This window comes from Rhinolophus sinicus, linkage group LG13 (assembly GCF_036562045.2).
Source record: "Rhinolophus sinicus isolate RSC01 linkage group LG13, ASM3656204v1, whole genome shotgun sequence".
Taxonomy (NCBI): Eukaryota; Metazoa; Chordata; class Mammalia; order Chiroptera; family Rhinolophidae; genus Rhinolophus; species Rhinolophus sinicus.
In genome coordinates this window covers 24580253-24598681 of record NC_133762.1, presented here as the reverse complement: position 1 = coordinate 24598681, position 18429 = coordinate 24580253, and the positions used below count along the sequence as shown (strand labels likewise).

The following is an 18429-nucleotide window of genomic DNA, read 5'->3' as shown; positions in this document are numbered from 1 at the left end:
GTCACCCTCGAGAGGCAAGGGAACACCTGGGAATACAGCCGGCTCTGGTGAAAGAAACCTACTCTGAGAACCCCCCAAAGAGAGGGCCTGTTCTTCAGGAGAGTCCACAGACAGGGCGTTTGGAGTTACGAGCTCTCGTGAGCGCTGCGATGGAAACACCCCATGCTGACCTGTTCATCTTGCTACCGGGAACACACAGGCTGCAGGGAGAAGCCCAGCCCTGCCAGCTCCTTGGGACACTGCCAGCCGAAGTGAAACCAAGCAAACTCAGCCATTACAACTCACACAATTACTTGTCTGCCTCAGACCACCCTTCTCTCCTCCTCCTCTGGGCCAGGCAGGTGGGGAGGGGGTGTTGCTGGGGTGCAGGGCTGGGCAAACACAGCCCCTGAGCCTCAGGACTCTAAAGATTAGAAGATTAGCAAGCCAGCAAGCTGCCTGCTAGGACGCTCAACATTTCCAGGATGAAACACGATGCGGCTTCTTAAAAATAGCACCCTCATTCCAGTAAACTGCTGCTCATGGTGGAGTGTGCCTCTGGTCTGCGTAGGTTTCATTTCTAGTAACTCAATCGTGTTGGTACCAAAGTTGTCCAAAGGCCAGAGAGATGCACAGAAATCTTGAGAGGTCTAACCCCATCCCTGGGCGAACACTAAGTGTTAAATGAACGTGGGAGGGAGGGCTCATTTGACAGGAAGCACAGCATTCTATTTGCAGCAAACCTTCCTGATGGTCATGATGCCTTCTTGTGAAGCATAAATGCTCTCCCCATCTCATAATAATCCTGTAGTGACAGATCCTAGAGTTGTCTGTTTCTAATGAAAGCTGAAGAAGGCATTTAGACATCAGAGAACCACATACCGCCAGGGTGACTGTTGATATGAGTTTTTGTCCGTTTTGTTTTAGCAGAAGGTCCCACACAGCAAGCTGCCAGGTTCCGCTAGCCATTATTTAACCCATAGTGTGTGCAGGTGCCCCAAGTAGCAGGGCACTCAGTGTGGCGTGCACTGCGGTGGCCGAAGACTGGAAACACATCTGACGGTCCACCCGATTGGCGCTGGTTAAATCACCAGCAACATCTATGAAATGGATTTCCCAACAATCCTGAAAAAATGACATGGAGCTGTGCATACTAAGTGACCCCATTTGCAAGATATGCCAAGTCGAAAAGCAAGGGCTGAAAGGTGTACCCAGGAGGCTATGCTTTGCAAGAGGAAACACATGCAGAAAAATTTCCAGGACGGTCTGTCCATTCTCTGGGCTTTCAGTCTTAGGAATCAATACATTTGTCTTATTTTACTTTGCTCAAGCCAATTTTAGGTGGGTATCTGTTAACCACTATCCCAAACCTCCCATCTGGCAGTCCTGCCCGCCACATGGCTGGACCTTCCTTAAATAGACATTCCTATTGGCTTTTTGTGTCTTCAATTCAAAGCTTCTAACGAGTGCAATCTACACCTTAAAGCCTGCATTCTATCATCCTGACCTCTCCACTCAGATTTCGTTAGACCTGTGCTATCCAACAGGGTAGCTTCTACCACCTGTGGCTAGTTAGGGTTACATTAATTAAAATAAAAGAACTCAGTTCCTCATTCTCACTGGCCACATCTGCAGCGCTCCACAGCCCCATGGGGCCAGGGGCTACGGACTGGACTGCGTAGACTCAGAACATTCCAGCATGAGAGAAAGCTGCCTTAGAGCATCCCTGTCAGGACACCGCCTTCCACCTGACATGTGAACTGATGTCAGAGCCCACGAACACGAACAAACACACACACACACACACACACACACACACACACGGACGGATGGACAGACGTCAGTAAGTAGATTCCACAACAGAAGGAAATTTGCCTCAGCGGTTTCCCAAATTTCAGCTGTTTTCAAACACACACGGGATTTCTACGATATCCATCTACCTCTCCTTTCTAAGGTCATGATTTTGCCTAAATTTGCAAACCTTAAGTCAGTGATTCTCAGCCAGGGGATGCGGGTTAGCTGCTGGCATCCCGCAGGTAAAGGCGCCAGGAAGCTGCTAAACATCCAACAGTGCCCAGGATGAGAACTCCATTTACATCAATTTGTTTCAAAAGGTAACCTCACTCTACCCTAAATGGGTCACCAGTATCACTTGCCCTACACAGAAAGTCACCACCAAAATCAGCACGATGGAAAGAAAACAATGTGACAGAATGAATTCCCTCTGGATGCAGTGGCTCTGAGCCTGCAACCTCGCCTGTTTGCTGCTTCTCCTTTCTTAAGGATGAAAACACTAGCAGGTGTCTGCTGTTAAAAAGTGGGCCGTAAAAAAAAAAAAAAAAAAAATTGAAAAATTTAAGTGTACATATATAAATCTTCAAATATCTGTGGTCAAAGTTAAAAAAAAAAAAAAAAAAAAAAAAAGTGGGCCCTAACAGAGGTAGAAATAGTGAAGGAAAATGAAAAAAGGAAGTGTCTTGCTACATGTCTCAGTGTGATTTAGTTCCTGTCCATGAATTACTTCGATTTTATCACACCCACCACAACACCTAAAACCATCGTCTACCCATATTTTGGGAACTACTGTCCTGCAGTAGAAACCTTGGGCTCAGTGGCAAATCTACAAGTAACTAAGTCTCCCCTCACCCCCACCCACAGCCCAATCTGTCCAAACAGAAGAGGTGGCAGCTAGGCTCCAGCTCAACATCTGGATTTGTAACCTGTGAATCTCTTCCTCCCGGCGGCCACCACACCCTGTCTGTCTCATGGGTGGACATCAGCCCTCCAAGGTCTGAGAGGGGCAGCTGCTCAGAGCTACGTTGTGACAGCTGTCATCCTGATGTCATGGATTGCTACTGTTGTTTCTTAATACCAAACTGAGCTGTCATTTGCCAGGCCAAAGTAATTCCTACCCTACTGCTCTAGACAGACTGCGGAAATGGGCTACATGACAGAATCCCTAAGAGTGAGAAATTAAGGGAGAGGCTGAAAAAGAAGTAACAAGTGAGAGCCACAGTTTCAAACCAGCAGGATCACGTTACCAGAGGAAGAAACACCAGCTTTCAAGCCAGACAAACCTGGGTGCAAATCCCAGCCCTGCCCCACACCAGCTACGTACGTGCCTTTGGGCTACTCATCTCTGACCCCCACTTTTCCTCTCTGTAAAATGACCACAATAAGACTGTGAAGATTAAGAATTCTACGTACGAAAGGCATAGATAGGACAGTACCTAGCACTAACAGGCATACAATTAACAGTAGACACTACTTCTCAAGTTATTCTTCCAGACAGAAAAAGAAAACATGAAACAATTTTCTCACCTGTTGATAGCAACAGCTAGCTATTCAACTAGGTAAAGATGTAAGGCTACCAACAATTTAGCTTACGCGGCTTCTAGCTTAGACCATTTAAACAAAGGAAAACCAGAACCGATTTCCTTATGCTTTGACGCTAAAACAAACGAAGGTTTGGACAGCGGCTAGCCTGCTGACAGATGCTCAGTGGCTTCACATAGCCTAGCTGGAATGCAAGGGAAAAGCAACTGTTATGGGGGAGGTTGCTTTCTGGAAAGCAACAATGTTTCTGGAAAAGGGAACTACTGTAACAAGGAGCTGGCCTCCAAAGAAAGCTCATCTCTGCTCTGGGTGCCACCACAATCAGCAAACATTGGTAAATATTTGAATTGCCTGCGTGACGCACCAACCATTCCTGAAGCCAGAGTCCAGGCAGCTGGAGTCTCAGGGTTGAAACTGCAAAGATCCAGGAAATGTGTAAAGAAAAATTGAAAGCAATATGGAGAAAACAGTCTGCTGCATTTGTGGGGGAGAGGGGGGAATCTGCCCCCCCACCCTGGGAACACTTGCCTATGTCTAGAGAGATGTTTGGTTGTCACACTGCAGGTACAGGAAAGGGAGGTACTACTGGTACCTAGTGGGTAGAGGCCAGGGATGCTGCTCCACATCCTACAGCACACGGGACAGTCCCTCACAGAGGCTGATCCATCCCCAAATCATCCCGAGTTTGAGGCCCCTGGTGACGGCAGCACCATCCCACACATGTCGGCGGAGATGGAAATGTTCTGTATTTGCACTGTCAAACACAGTGGCCACTTGGCCACATGTGACTACTGAGTACTCAAACTAAAATTGAAATGCATTCCATTACTTTAATTAATTTACACAGCCACGTGTATCTCGTGACGACCCTATTGGACAGCAGATCTAGAAGGCTAGAACCCAAATCGTTAAGCGCAGATGCTGAGGGGGAAGAAGAGGGGGTGATGGGAAAAGTGGAAGGGAGGTATGAAGGGAAACTTTTACTCTTTATTCTAAAAACAACCAAGTGGCTAGTTTTGTTGTTGTTGTTGTTGTTGTTTTGTTTTGTTTTTTACTGGGATAGTGTAAAAACTAAAGTCAGAAAGAATCCAAATAAGGAAGCTAGTTCACAGAGGTCTGACCACATCTCTGGCCACAGGAATGGTCCTGGATGGGAGAGAAATGGGACTATATTGGTAAAAACAACCAAGTCACTTTGGCCACTTCTCTTGAAACGAAGAGCTCAGATCCACTGACCCCAGCAGTCTACCTGGAGGGACGCATCCTACACCCACACAGGGAGGGAGTGGGGAGCAACAGGAAATGCACGAAGACGCTCACAGGAGCACTGGAGAGAGAGCAAAACCTGGAAATGCCCATGACAGAGGGGCACTCTGTACAATGGACCCATAGCAATAAAAGAATGAGGCCACACACTGGCAGGTCCCAATGATGAAATGGGAAGAAGAAAACATAACGCTAACGGTATGCAATTTATTATGCTACATTTTAATTAAAATATCATATGCTAACATATGCCTGGGGGGAAAGTACTGGGAAACAAATACACATACACACACACACACACACACACACACACACACACCCCAGACCATTAACTCTGGTTCTCTTGGGGGGAGGGCGCAGGCATGGATGGTGGGAACCGCTGCCTTTCCCTGTTCCTCCTGCCCTACGTTCTTTCCTTATGGGTCTCTTTCTGCTCAGCAGTACACAATGACTCTTAGAAAAGTATGACTCATGTTGCTTCCCACCCCCACCATGATTCAGTAATGTGGACTTAAGTTCAGCCTTTTACCTTTGCATCCCAGGTTCTCCTTTATGGAGCCATGGACTCCAGACACAGCAGGTGAGCTCCAGAGCTCAGCGTGCACAGTTCTTCCCTCTCTGGTCCAATTTACTCCAACCCCTAACCCCTCTGCAAGACTCATTCATACCAGAATGCCTCAGGCAAACCCATCCCTCATCTTCTCACCCTTCAAACCCCACCTCTGCTCTTCCCAAAGAGAAGGGGAAGCAGCTCTGCCTTCCCTTAGACTTAACTCACGGGTTTCTCTCTTGACCAGACCAGCAACCTCAAATCTACAGAAGCCCAGCAAGCAACATAAAAAAATAAACGAACAAAAATAAACTCTGGGTGGGACCGGCCCGGTGGCTCAGGCGGTTGGAGCTCCATGCTCCTAACTCCGAAAGCTGCGGTTCGATTCCCACATGGGCCAGTGGGCTCTCAACCACAAGGTTGCCAGTTTAATTCCTGGACTCCCGCAAGGGATGGTGGGCTGCGCCCCCTGCAACTAACAACGGCAACTGGACCTGGAGCTGAGCTGTGCCCTCCACAACTAAGACTGAAAGGACAACAACTTGACTTGAAAAAAAGTCCTGGAAGTACACACTGTTCCCCAATAAAGTCCTGTTCCCCTTCCCCAATAAAACCTTTTTAAAAATAAATAAATAAAAATAAACTCTGGGTCCGCAGGGATGGAGCACACTGTAGAAAGGAAGCGGCAGCCCCCAGCTGCTGTCAGGATCTGTTCCTAACACAAGCCCAGTGCAAAAGGCCATCCAATTCTTCAAGACAACAATGAAACAGATTCTGACACACAGATGCTCAGGTTTTCAATGCTGGCACTGAGTCAACTTTTACATTTCATGCCAAACAAAACCCCCATTGAGATATTTTTTTATTTAGCACGAGGACCAAGATCAAAGAGCAGAGCACTTGGGTTGGTCAGGGTGGGCGGGAACACAGGCCCTTTCACTGCTGGGAGGGGCCTAACTCAGTATTATGTGGAGGGAGGGCAAGCTGATGGTAACTATCAACATTACAAAAGCACATTGAACCCCCTTCAAGATATCCCCACGTTTGTTCTAACATTGACACAAAGACTTTATGTCCAAGGCCATTCACCATAACATTGCCAGTAATAGCAAACCACTAGAAATAACCTAAATGTCCATCACAAGAATAGTTAAATAAAGTGTGTTATATCTATTCACTGGAATCCTATAAAGCCATTTAAAAGGGGAAGGGGGGTGAGGAAGCTTTTTATGTACTGATATGTATGGAACAAGCCCAGAGTATATTATTAAGTGGAAAAAATATGTTGTACTGTGTAAGGCATATTAACAATTGAAAAAAAAGGGAAAAATCTATGTGCGTGTCCGGATAGGAAAGGAGGGAGGGAGGGAATAAATACATGGGCTCTTTTTGATAAATGCTTTAAAATTCTCTAGAATGACCCAGAAAGAATTGATGACTGGTTCTCAGGAGGGGCAGCTGCATGGAGCGGTTGGGAGGAGACTGAGTTTTCAGTGTGCACACCTCTATACCTTTTAAATATTGAACTGTGACTGATTCAACTTTGAAATGTAGAAACAAAAGACCCCTACGCTGCTGCCCAGACAGCACACGGCTCTCAGTCTGCAGCCTTGGATCTGAGCCAGGAGCTCATGGGTCAGAGACCAGAGACTATTCACCTCACACCCCAGGCCTCGTCTACAGACAGTGCTCAGTAGCTCTGTGTGGGCTGATGACTCTCTCCTGGGCCTCTCACCTGCCCCAGGCACCCCGCACTCAGGGATCTTCTGCCTCACCTCACGCACTTACATTTGATCTAGGTCATTTGCTCATGGGTTCTAAAATGGGTCTAGGGCCACCGCACCCAGCCAGCAGCCGTAGCCCACAAAACACCAGAAAACGGAATTAAATGATTAAATCGAAGGCAGTTCCTCAGATACCAAAACAATAAGCAAGAGCATTTATAAAGCACCCAGTGTGTGCCAGGCGCTGTGGCAAAGGCCTTGGTGTGAATTACTTCCCGGATTCCTCACAACAATCCTCCAGGCTGCTCCAGTCCTCCTCCTCACCCTCCCTCCCGCAGATGAGGAAACAGCACCCTGGGGAGTCCTGCAAGTGGAGGAGGGGGCAGAGCCAGCTGTGGGCAGAGTCCAGCAGGCTGACCGCAGAACCAGCGCTCTTAACCACAGCGTTCGGAGACCTCACCCCACGGTAGAATCTGAGAGCCGCCTCTGAGTTGTCTAGACAGCAACCTGGGGAGGAACCCAAAGGACGGGGACACAAGCAGGTACACACCAAGGGTCCCCAGTGGCACTGCCCAGGCCCATCTGGATCCTCCCTCCAACCCACCATTGGCCTTAACAATGGCTAACACTGCTATCGTGCTTTCCAGGGGCCACCAGCTTTGGGATCTAAGCGCTCTCCATACATTAACTCATGTAGTCCTCAAAACAAAGAGCTAAACTCACTTGCCCAAGGTCATACAGCCAGGAGGAACCCCCCACTCTCAACCCTTCCAGATCCTCAGCAGCCAACCCTGGCCTTGGGGAGCCATCACCTCTGGTAGTAACCCCTTTTCCTTCCCGACTCAGGCTCCTCCCCTGCTCCCGTGGAGACCTGGGCAGCAGCCAAGGCTTCAGCAGGCTCCACCTCGGCCGTGGCTTTGGCACTGAAACAGCCTCAGGAAGGCCATGGGAACCATTTCCAAGGGTGCTTGTAAAAACACCAGAGGTTGTAACATCTGTCCCTCCAGAAACGGGCAGTGGGGGGTTGAGGGAACATCACAATGGCAGCTCAGGTGTGGAAGGGCACTCACCAGGTAGCATGTTCACACCTTTCCTAATGTCACTGCTGCAGGGGAGGCTGCCCTGGGCTCCAACAACTGTGCGGCCAGCCTCCACCCTTCGCAGGGAAGCCAGACCTTCCTGCAGTTGGCCCTGTTGTCTACTCACAGCTTTGTCGGGAGACACTGTATCTAGACTCTCTCTTATTCACTCAACAAACATGTATTGAGGGCCTGCAGACCCCCGAACGTATCTTACATGACGACCAAACGTGCCATCACGAGGGGTTAAGTTCACCGAGTCCATCTACAGAGCATTTATTGTGCAGCGAGCGTGTCCTCCACCCCCCCCATCTCACTCATTAATAAACAGGAAGCCCAGTCGGTGGTAGACTGAGCAAGAAAAGCATGTGTTTCTACTTCTTCCTCTCTCTCTTTTTTAAACCTTCCCCATCTCGTGAGCACGCACTGGGCAAAAGGCAAAATTAAAATGGAAGGTGGAGAAGGTCATCACCTGTATCGTAATCCTGGAACATGGGGCGACTCTGGCTTTCACCGGATGCGAAATGGCAGAGCCCTTCCCGAACGCCGCTTTGTAATACAAGGTCAGAGTCCCTGAATGCCCATATGTTCCATTTAACCCAGTGAACTGGGATTCTAGCCTGTGAAAAGTCTCCAAAATACAGGAGAAAGTTCATGCATCGAGATACCCTCTCTAGACTAAGGTCTAATTTATAATAGTAAAAATGAACTGAAATGATGTCACTTAATAGCCATTCGATAAAAATATACATCCAAGGAAACATACCTCAATGTTAAGAATAGCAGGGAGGGCTTTAAATAATTCCATTGACTGCCTCTTTCTATAATAGGAACCACTACTTTTCTGTAACAGAAATTACTGCTTTCATAATGGAAAACAAGAAAACTCTAGTGCTTGAAAGCCCTGTGCAGGGCCCCAGAGCTGAGGATGGAGCACAGGCCAGGACTCTGAGTGGGTCCTCTCCCTCCTGGGCCACAAGGGCCCTCTCTGGCTTGGCTGTGCCGGGGTTGTTCTCCAGCAATAACTGATCCCCCGAGCATACCGTCATCTGGCACAAAACACCCCGCTGCTACTCAGGGGGGATGTTAGTGACATGTTAGTGACAAAGGCTCAGCCCCAGCTAATGCAACTGCTTGAAAACATTCGAAATCTTGGTGATGCAGAAGTTGCTGGGAGCCAGTAAGAATCAAAACGGGCCTCTATGGCCAAGTGGCAAATGGAAGCTGGAAATCCAAGATCAAGGTGTTGGCAGGTTTGGAGTCTTCGGAGGCCCCTCTCACTGGCTTCCAACGGCTGCCTTCTTGCTGTGTTCTTACACGGCCCTGCCTCTCACCATTGGTGTCTCTCTGTGTGTTCTCATCTCTTCTTGTAAGAACACCAGTCAGACTGAATTAGGGCCTTCCTAATGGCCTCTTCTTAACTTCTTTTCTCTAAAGGCTCTCTCTCCAAATACAGTCCCATTCTGAGGTGCTGGGGGTCAGGACTTTAACATATGAATTTAGGGAGGATACAAGTTGGCCCATAACACGTCCCAAGTATTCTAACAGCCCAAGGCTTCCTGAGTTATTAATTCAGAAAGCTGAACTCATAGCTAAGAACCAGAGTCTAAACATGAATTTCTTGCCTAACAGGTTTTTCTCTTTTTAAAAACAGGATGAGTCACCTTAAAAAGGTAACAAGGGACATGGCCAGTCATAGTGCCTATTCATTCCATTAGTCCAGTGGTTCCTAACAGGTGTGATTTTGCCCACTCCCACTCCCCACCCCCACCCAGGGGGCACTTGGCAATGTCTGGAGACATTTTTGGCTGTCACAAATGGAGGGAGGGTGCTACCGGCAGTCAGCGGGTAGAGGCCAGGAGCGCTGCTAAACATCCCACAGTGGACAGGATGGCCCCCACCAGAGAAAGATCTAACCTAAAATAACAATAGTGCCACAGCTGAGAATCCTGAGGTCTAAGCAGGCCAAGTCTGACTTCACCTTGTGTCACACCAGACGGCCCAGCAGAGGACAGGAGATTCTGCCAGGTCCAGTTCTATGAAGGATGCACTGTTCACGCTGCTGCTTCTGCAGGGAGGACAGCCAACAGGCTCATCGCTGGCATTTGGCAAATGCCACAGAGCTCTCACTGGGAGGAGGCAAGAGAAACCAGTCCACTCTCTCTCCAAATCCCACAAGAAGCCTTTCCTTCCGTGGGACCACTTCCAACTGTGCTCTCCCATAATCCCTCAAACTGTTTAGACAATGATAAAAGCAACATTAAGATCTCCAATCTACCTGGTAAACTAACCACTGTTTAAAAATCATGGTTTCATAGATAACTTGGCAAAACAAAATTTAAAAAAATTTCATCTATCAGCACAACCAGATTATCCCATGTCTTTCTCTTTGTAGTAATATTATATTTTTAGGCTGACAGCCCCATGTTAGCACAGGCCTAAACCAACGCTTCCTAAGTGGCAGTTGGCATGACATGGGGCCACCTACAAACCTGATGAACTATTACTGACTTCATACTTTTCTTTAACTCGATATTCTTTTTTCTTAAATGTATCTTAAGAGGAAACTTCTATCTGCTACAAAGAAAACACAAGTATCACTTGGGACAAACAGAAGGAACCATTAAAACAATTGCTAACCTTTCAATGTTTGCCCCGGAGCCATTTACAGTGATCTTTGGAGACGTTTCCCACAGGCCAATCTTTGAACACCTGTATTAATCTCTCAAAGTCACACAAAGGAGAGAAAACAGACACTAGCTTAAGAAATCAGCACCACCCTAATTCTTTAGATTAAAAGTCATCCACGTAAACCTTACAACTAGTCTTTTTCTTTCTAAATTAAACCGAATCCACTCACTGTCAGGAGTGAAGCTGGGGACGCTTCACGTCCATTTCCAAAGGTGGCCATAAAATATGACAAGCCCTAATTAATGACTTTCGTCATTTGCATCTGGGTAGATAGTCAAAGAATGACCTGAAAAGTGACAGACTGAAGTCCCAAGATAGTTGTTCAACACCTGGCCTTCTCCTTCTAATTTGTTGCCTGCATGGCTGAGCTCAAGGTCAAATGGCCACTCCCTTTCCTTGGGGATTGGTAGGCAGGGCCTCGACTCCCTGGCCTTCCTCGGGAAGCCCCAGCAAACCTGGCTCCTATACCCACATGTCACCTTCGGCGTCCCTACCTGGGTTTGTAATTCCACATCCCCTGGCATCGCTGCCTGTGAGTAGTCAGCACAGGGCTGGGCCGGTGGCAGGGACTCTGTCACGGGAAACGGATGGCACAAGTACAGCTGGGCTGGCTGGCAGGGGACAGAGAGCACTTCCCGATGGGCCACTGCCAGGGCTTGTTCTGAATGTGCTCCTCCAAGGGGGCACAGAGCTGTTTATGTAACTCTCTGCTGCACCAGGGAGTGGGGAAGGGCTGGGGTCTCTGCATTTCACCCACCAGCACAATCCTCCCCACCCTCCCCAAACACACCCCTATACGCTCTATGTGAAACACCATTTCCACTGTATCAACAGAAAGACAGTGAGAAAACACAGACACACACTGTGTACAGTCGATCCTCAGGGTTTGTGGTTTCGGTATTTGCAAATTCACCTACTGCCTAAAATTTGCAACCTCGGTATCAATGCCCACAGCACTCTCGTGGTCACTCACGGATGGGCAGAGTGCAAAACGTTTGAATCACCCCACACACATTCCCAGTGGAGGTCAAACAAGGTGACGCCCTGGCGTGTTGGCTCAGCTCTCCTGCTGTAAGCAAGTGTCCTTTTCCCTCTCTACTTAGTGACATGCTTTTCACATTTGTGTGCTTTCTGTTAGCGATTTCACCATTTAAAATGGCCCCCAGCACAGGGCCGAAGTGCTGGCTAGTGTTCCTAAGTGCAGGAGGGAGGTGATGCCTCAGAGAAAACACGAGATAAGCTTCCTTCAGGTATGCGCTGTACTGCTGTTGGTCGTGAGTTCAGTGTTAATGAATCAACAATCTACACCCAATATGGCGTTTTTAAACAGAAATCCACCCTAACACAAGGGTCTGTAGTGATCAGTTGACACAAACATTGTGAAGGCAGGCTCGCAGGCACCTACGCCTGGAGTTTCCCGAGGAGCAATGGTTCACTAGTCACTGACTCAGCACTAGAGGGGACTCAGTAGACGGTAACTACAGTGAAGAATGAGAATCAGCTGGACTATATACCAAACATCCTCCACCACGTCGAAAGACAAAGGGCACGCTCACCCCACAAATCAGAAGAGGCAGCTTCGATAAAAACGTTCACACTTGTCCATTCCATAAATGTTTCTGTAGGAAGAGCTTTCTGCGGTGGTATTCTTGTTCTTAGTTCCCATCCACGGGGAAATCCACATCACTGATGGCGCCTGGTCCTGGCCTGGGGTCAAGGGCCACTGCAAAGGAGCCACAGCCTGCTGCAGCCCTGTCACTAGACACTTAGCAATTTGAGGTCTGCGATAGCTTCTACCAGAGTCGAGTCCTTTGTGGCCATTTCCCAGCCAGAGTTCTTCCTCAACTAGACCCACTACAAAGATCGAGGAAGAAGAGATGACGGTATCCATCCAGTACAAGTACCACCCTCCAGCCTTTGAGAACAATTTCAGACGTTCTCTGAGGGCTCATATGCTACTTTGCATGCATTATGCCCAACCACACAGGCATTCTTACTGTGTCCCCGTTTCACAGAAGAGGAAACTGAGGCCTAGAGGGGGAAAGATAGTGGCACAGAGTTATACAAGTAGTAAAATGGCAAAACTGCTCTTTAATCTAAGTCTGTGTGACTCTGGAATCCAAACTCTTAACCACAGAGCAACAAGCCGACATCCTGCCCTGAGTACTTCAAACTGCAGCCGACATACGACATTCTTATCTTTACTCTTACAGCAGTTTTCAAAATGCCATCTACCTTAACTGTCACTCCCAAATCCTCTATCCTGCGGTCATTTGGCAAAAGAAGAATTCATTGTTACTGGAGGGACAAAGAAACAAATAAGCTCGGGGAAATGACATTAAAGCGACAGAAGTGATCAAATAAATGCCTTCCAGTTGTCAGCCCTGGCTGCTCTAAGAAACCCTCCCCAGTTCTCTTAATTTGGAGTCAGACCACTTGAGTTCTTATTAGTTTCTGCCATGCATTCTTGGCCCCCAATAATTGCTTAATCTTTCTGGGCCTGAGTTTAAACCGGTGAAACAACGGTTTAAAAAAAAAAAAAAATTTCCAACATCACTCATTCTGTAGCATGAGTGAGACAACACTAGTTCAGAGCAAAACACTGCAAATCCTAAAGAAATACTCACTCTCCTCCTCAGTGATCAGGATACGAGTCATGCAGCGAGCGTCTCGGCTTCAATGCTGCACCCTCGAGCCCTGAGATGCCGCTGCTGTACCCACCAGGCAGGTGGCTCCCTGTCCAAGCCCAGCGGCCTCACTGGGATAGGAAGCCTAGTGAGAGAATCCGGTCCCCAGGCCCATAGGATACACCCCTGCATTAGCTTCCCCCTCTGCTGCTGTAAGAAATGACCGCAAATTTATTCTCTTACAATTCTGGGGGTCAGGAGTCCACAGTGGGTCTCATGGGGCTAAAATCAAGGTGATGGCAGTACCAGTCTTCTGGAGGCTCCAGCGGACAACCTGTTTCCTCGACTTTTCTTGATTCCTTCTGGATTCCCTTACTCCTGGTCCCGCCTCCATCTTCAAGCCAGCAGCTTAGCATCTTCCAGTCTCTCCAGCTGAGACTCACTCTCCTGCCTGTTTCAAGGAGTTTGCGATTGTACGCAGGGCCCACCTGAGTCATCCAGGATGGTCTCCCCATCTCAAAACCATTAACTTCATTATGTCTGGCAAGTCTCTTTTGCCATGTAAGGCAAGATATTCGCAGGTCACACGTGGACATTTGGGGTGGGGCATTATTCTGCTCACCACACCAGTATATACTAAGGTGTACTGAGTGCTTCGTGTTTAAAATTTTACATAGACTGAGTCTCGAAACAACCGTCTGAGAGATGTGTGTGTTCCCACTTTATAGATGAAAAAACAGACCCAGAGAGGTAATTTTCCCAAGACACACAGCTGGTAAGGAGTGGAGCCTGGGTCCAAGCCCAGCTCCGCTCCCAAAACCAACAACCAATCTCTGGTGTTTCACCAAGAAGAAGGGAACTCCATTCAGCCACAAGCAAAGCACGTGACGTCAGAAAATGGTTTCCGGCAATATGGGGCAAATGCCTTGTTTCCTAACTAAACCACAGCAATAGTAGTTTTCTCAACAGCAGGATGTGGAACTTTCTCAAGAGAGAGTGCGCATGGGGGCCACGGCATTCCTCCAGCAAACAGACTGCACGCCTTGGCAACATGACATCCTTAACGCCGAGTGACACTGTCTCCTGGGACTCATTCCACCCATGTTTTTGATCTTTTAACTACAAAATCCCCAAACCATCCTACAGCTTAGAGCCATTAGGTGAAATGAGCTGATTGGGTTGAAATCCACCCCTTCACAATGACTATCATCTCCAGCCAATTATTTAATATCACTGAATCTTGGTTTTTTGGTCCATAAAATGGGGAAATTAATTCCCAAAACTCACAGTCACTGTGAGGATTAAAACAGAGCCATTTGATCGCAAATGCCCGGCAGAGCCTGACATGTCACCTATTAGTTTCCTGTTCCCTTAACTCGCCCCTCCACTATATCTCAGGAAGCTTCACCATCGCTTTGCTTCCAAAGTTTTTCCATATACCAAGGTTCCCACCTTGCCGTGCCTCCTCCTAAAAATGCAGGCTAAATACAAGAACACAACTACAAATGCCTGGCTCTCCGATACACGATTTGAACCTGAATCCATGTGACTGTTTGGGAAATAAATTAGCTCCAAAGTGACAAATTCTAAAGGGGGTGTGAGCCTCTATCCCAAACACCAAATTTTTTTCTTTCTGTCTGTCTGTACCACTCCCTCTGGGCCCCCACATTCACCGTGCATATTTCTATCATGGTGATTACCATTTTTAAGTCATTATTTGCATTTTCTCTCACGCAGTGAATCAGAAGTTCTCATCTACGACTGCACATTAAAATCATCTGGCAGCTTTGAGAAAATTAAATAGGTACCAAGGTCCCCCAACAGATTCTTTTTTCAAAGGTCTAAGATGGGGCAGCGATGGTAACTGTCGAGCTCCCCAGGTGTTTCCAGGGCACAACCAAGGTTAGGACACCTGCACCTGTTGGGCAGGTTGTGCATAATTAATCTTTGCATTCCGGTCACGTGGCATGAACCCCGCCCATACTAGGCATTTCATAATTGTTTGGGGCATGAATTAATAACTAACCTTTACAGTCCAACGATCATATAAATCTATTAAAATATGTACTGAGGATGTACACGACATGCAAGCACTATTCCCGGCAAGGAGCTCACGTTGATTATCATTCTTTAGCCTTGAGTGGTCAAGATTAAAACGCAGGAGAACAGTGAAGGAAGGGGTGGAAGCCCATCTGTCTCCGGGTGAGACGATCCTGAGTTCGACCTCCATTTTGCAGCATCTTCCCAGCAATCCTTAACCTGGCTGTGCTGGTTTCCTCCTCCGTGTTACATCAATGAGGCCGCCTCCCCGGAAGATTCAAGGAAGACAGGGACAAAAGACCCCACAAAATGGCAGCTGGCGTCATTCCTTTTTTCTTTCTTTTTTTTTTTTTCTTTATTTCCACGACACCTGATGAAGCCACCCTCCCCTCCCCGTGCACCATGCAACTGACGCTGCAAGAAGCAGTGGCCAAAGGGAAGTGCCTGCGAGGACTGGACGCTGAGGGGAAGGGCGGGTCCGAGGCTGCAGCCCCGCCCAGCTGCCGTTCTCAGCCTTCGGGGGACCTCAGCCTCACCTGGGAAGCCTGGGGGATGCACATTTCTAGGTCCCCCCCTAACCCCCCCGAAACTCTGATTGGCGGGTCTGGGAGGAAGCCTGAAAATCTGCATTTTAACCAGCTCCTCACAACCCTCACCACTCGGTAAATCTGTCGCAGGCAGTGCCACAGCCCCTCAAAACCTCAACAGGTCATTGCCATCTCCGAATAGAAGACGCAAAATATCTACCCGTCCCCCCTCCGAATGAGGGAAGCCCGCGCCTCGGCTGCCCTGGGGCTGCCAATGCGGGAAAGCCACAGCAGGTGGCAAGCCCCGCCTGCTAGGAGGCTCCTTTCCTCAGACGGTGGGGAACGGGGGGAGTTCCCCCCACCCCCACAGACCAGAAGGCGCCCCTCCCACCCTCCTGCGGCTGCTGGTTCGGGTCCACCCCGGGCGGGAGAGGAAGGTGGCCGTCTCCCGGCTGCGACCCGACCCCGCGGCGGGCACGCGGAGGAGCCGGTCTCCCACCCCAATAAGTCGAGCATATCGGGGCACCCGACGACTGCTCCACGCGCAGAGCACGGTTTGCTATAACCCAAACCGTAATCACAACGACAAGGAGAAATCAGGAAACAATACAACGGTCAAAAGGCATGGCCGATCCTAATTCCGCGCGCCTGTAAACAGCGCCGGGCAGGCCCAGCTTCTCGGTGTTTCTAAAGGGAGGTGGGCGGGGGCGCGAGGCAGCCAAGCCCTTGGGCCCAAAGGAACTGGGTCGCGCGGGGGACCCGGCCCGGGGCTGGAGCCGAGATGACCCCCCTCCCCGCCTGCCCGTCCGGCCGCGGGCTCCTGGCGCCCGGCGCGGCCAACCTGTCAGGCCCGGCCAGACCCGCCCGAGCGCCAGGCTCCGGCCGCGCGCGGACAAAGAGGCCGGCCCGGGCCCCGCTCACCCGGCGCGGGGCCTGCTGTCCATCCGCTTCTTCTGGCGCACCGGCTGCAGCGGGATGTTGTCCGTCATGTCGCCCGCGCCTCCCGCCTTGGCTGCCGCGCCCCCCGCGCAGCCTGGGCCGCCGCCCGGTCCGGCCTCCGCGCCGCCACCCGCCGGCGCCGCGCCGCCCCGGGGAGGAGGCGGCGGCAGCGGGCGGGCCTGGCCCGCAGCGAGGGGCGAGCTCGCGAGCGCCGGGCCACGCGCGGAGCCGCCCGCGCGGCCCGACCGACGGACACGGGCGCACCATGGACCCGAGTTCCACTATGCGCCCGCTCGCCCCGCGCCAGCCGGGGGCGGCCGGCTGTGTCCGCGCCGCCGCCGCAGTGTCCCCGCCCCCACGCGCGCCCACCCGGCCACGCGCCCCCCGCCCACGCCTCGCCGTGCGCGCGCGCGCCGGGCCACCGCGCCCCCACCAGCATCTGACAGTCGCCAGCACTCACGCAGCCCCTGCCACACTCACCCATCACATTACATACATTCTCACATGCTCACTCTTGCACCAACATGCACATTCATACGCACACACACGTTCATTCTCAGCCGCTCACTCCCCAGCATCCGACATTCATAATCACACATGTACACCTGCACACACACCTGCCATGCTCACTCCCCAACAACTGACATTTACAATCACACACGCACATCTGCACACACACACCCTGCCACACTCCCCTCATGTACTCACATGAGGGTACATGGGTCACCCTCATGTACCCACCCTGGATCTCAGGCCTCACACACGTGCGCCCCCAGGAATCACGATCGCAGAAGGGCACACCCTACCTCCCTCCACTTTCCCTCACCCACCATCCTTCACCAGTGCACAGCCTCACTCTCACACCTGGATCCCTGAGGGTCATAATCACACATGCACACATACACCTGCACCCTTTCATTCTCACACTTGATCTACCTCGGGGGCTTATACATGGGCCCCTCTCCATCACTCAAACCACAATTCACATCTCACACACACCCCCAACTCCTTCACCCAGACCCACATCCACAACTCATTCGCTCTCCCACACGCTCCCACAGTGTCCAGGAGCCACTGACTTTCCAAGGGCCTGGTAAAATTTTGAGAACAGAAAGAAAATGAATAGTGGTGAAAGAAGAGTGAGGGAAGTTAAAAATCCATACATAAAGAGCCTCTAAATGTGACACCTTATAAAAGAAACTACGGCAACTAAAGTAAACGTTTAAGTCCGTAGTTACATCTGTATATTTCACGTAGGGTGCAGGTGCCTTTTAATATGATTGCTATAAGTGAAACCACCAAGTATCTGTGTCAGGGGCCCTGGGTGAAGGAAGGAGGAGCTGGGCGGATCCCAAACCAAGAAGTGTGACTTATCTCATGTCCTGATGAAGTTCCTCAAGAAAAGAAGCATGTCCTTAGGAGTTGCTGCATTGCATCTTTGAAAGGAAAACAGCATTCTTTAGCTAACAGACCTGGTCCGCTTTGCTTTCTGCTTTCTCTCCTACATCTAGGATGGTACATGGCAGAGTCTGTGCTCAGGAAATGCCTGTTGAGTGGAGGAAATGGTTAACACCCTGACCCCCCCCCATTATGGCATCAGAGTAGGCCCCACCCTCTATCACCTGTCCCCTCTCAAACCCCACCCACCTTAGATCCGCTAAAAACCCCAGA

The 18429-nt window shown here is 49.9% G+C and overlaps 1 protein-coding gene across 3 annotated transcripts in view; it reads right to left on the bottom strand.

Moving 5' to 3' along the window:
- Positions 1-17085, bottom strand: part of ATP9A (ATPase phospholipid transporting 9A (putative)) — a 110569-nt gene extending 93484 nt beyond the window's left edge. The window contains exon 1 of one of the 3 annotated variants that reach the window (XM_074318095.1): positions 16661-17085. In XM_074318095.1, the coding sequence (XP_074174196.1) occupies positions 16661-17025 (365 nt within the window). In that variant the 5' untranslated portion in view covers positions 17026-17085. Of the gene's footprint in view, positions 1-11119; positions 11168-16660 lie in introns of those variants that run through there. The other 2 variants (XM_074318096.1, XM_019726076.2) reach the window with 2 other exon arrangements.
- Between the last annotated feature and the right edge of the window lie 1344 nt (positions 17086-18429).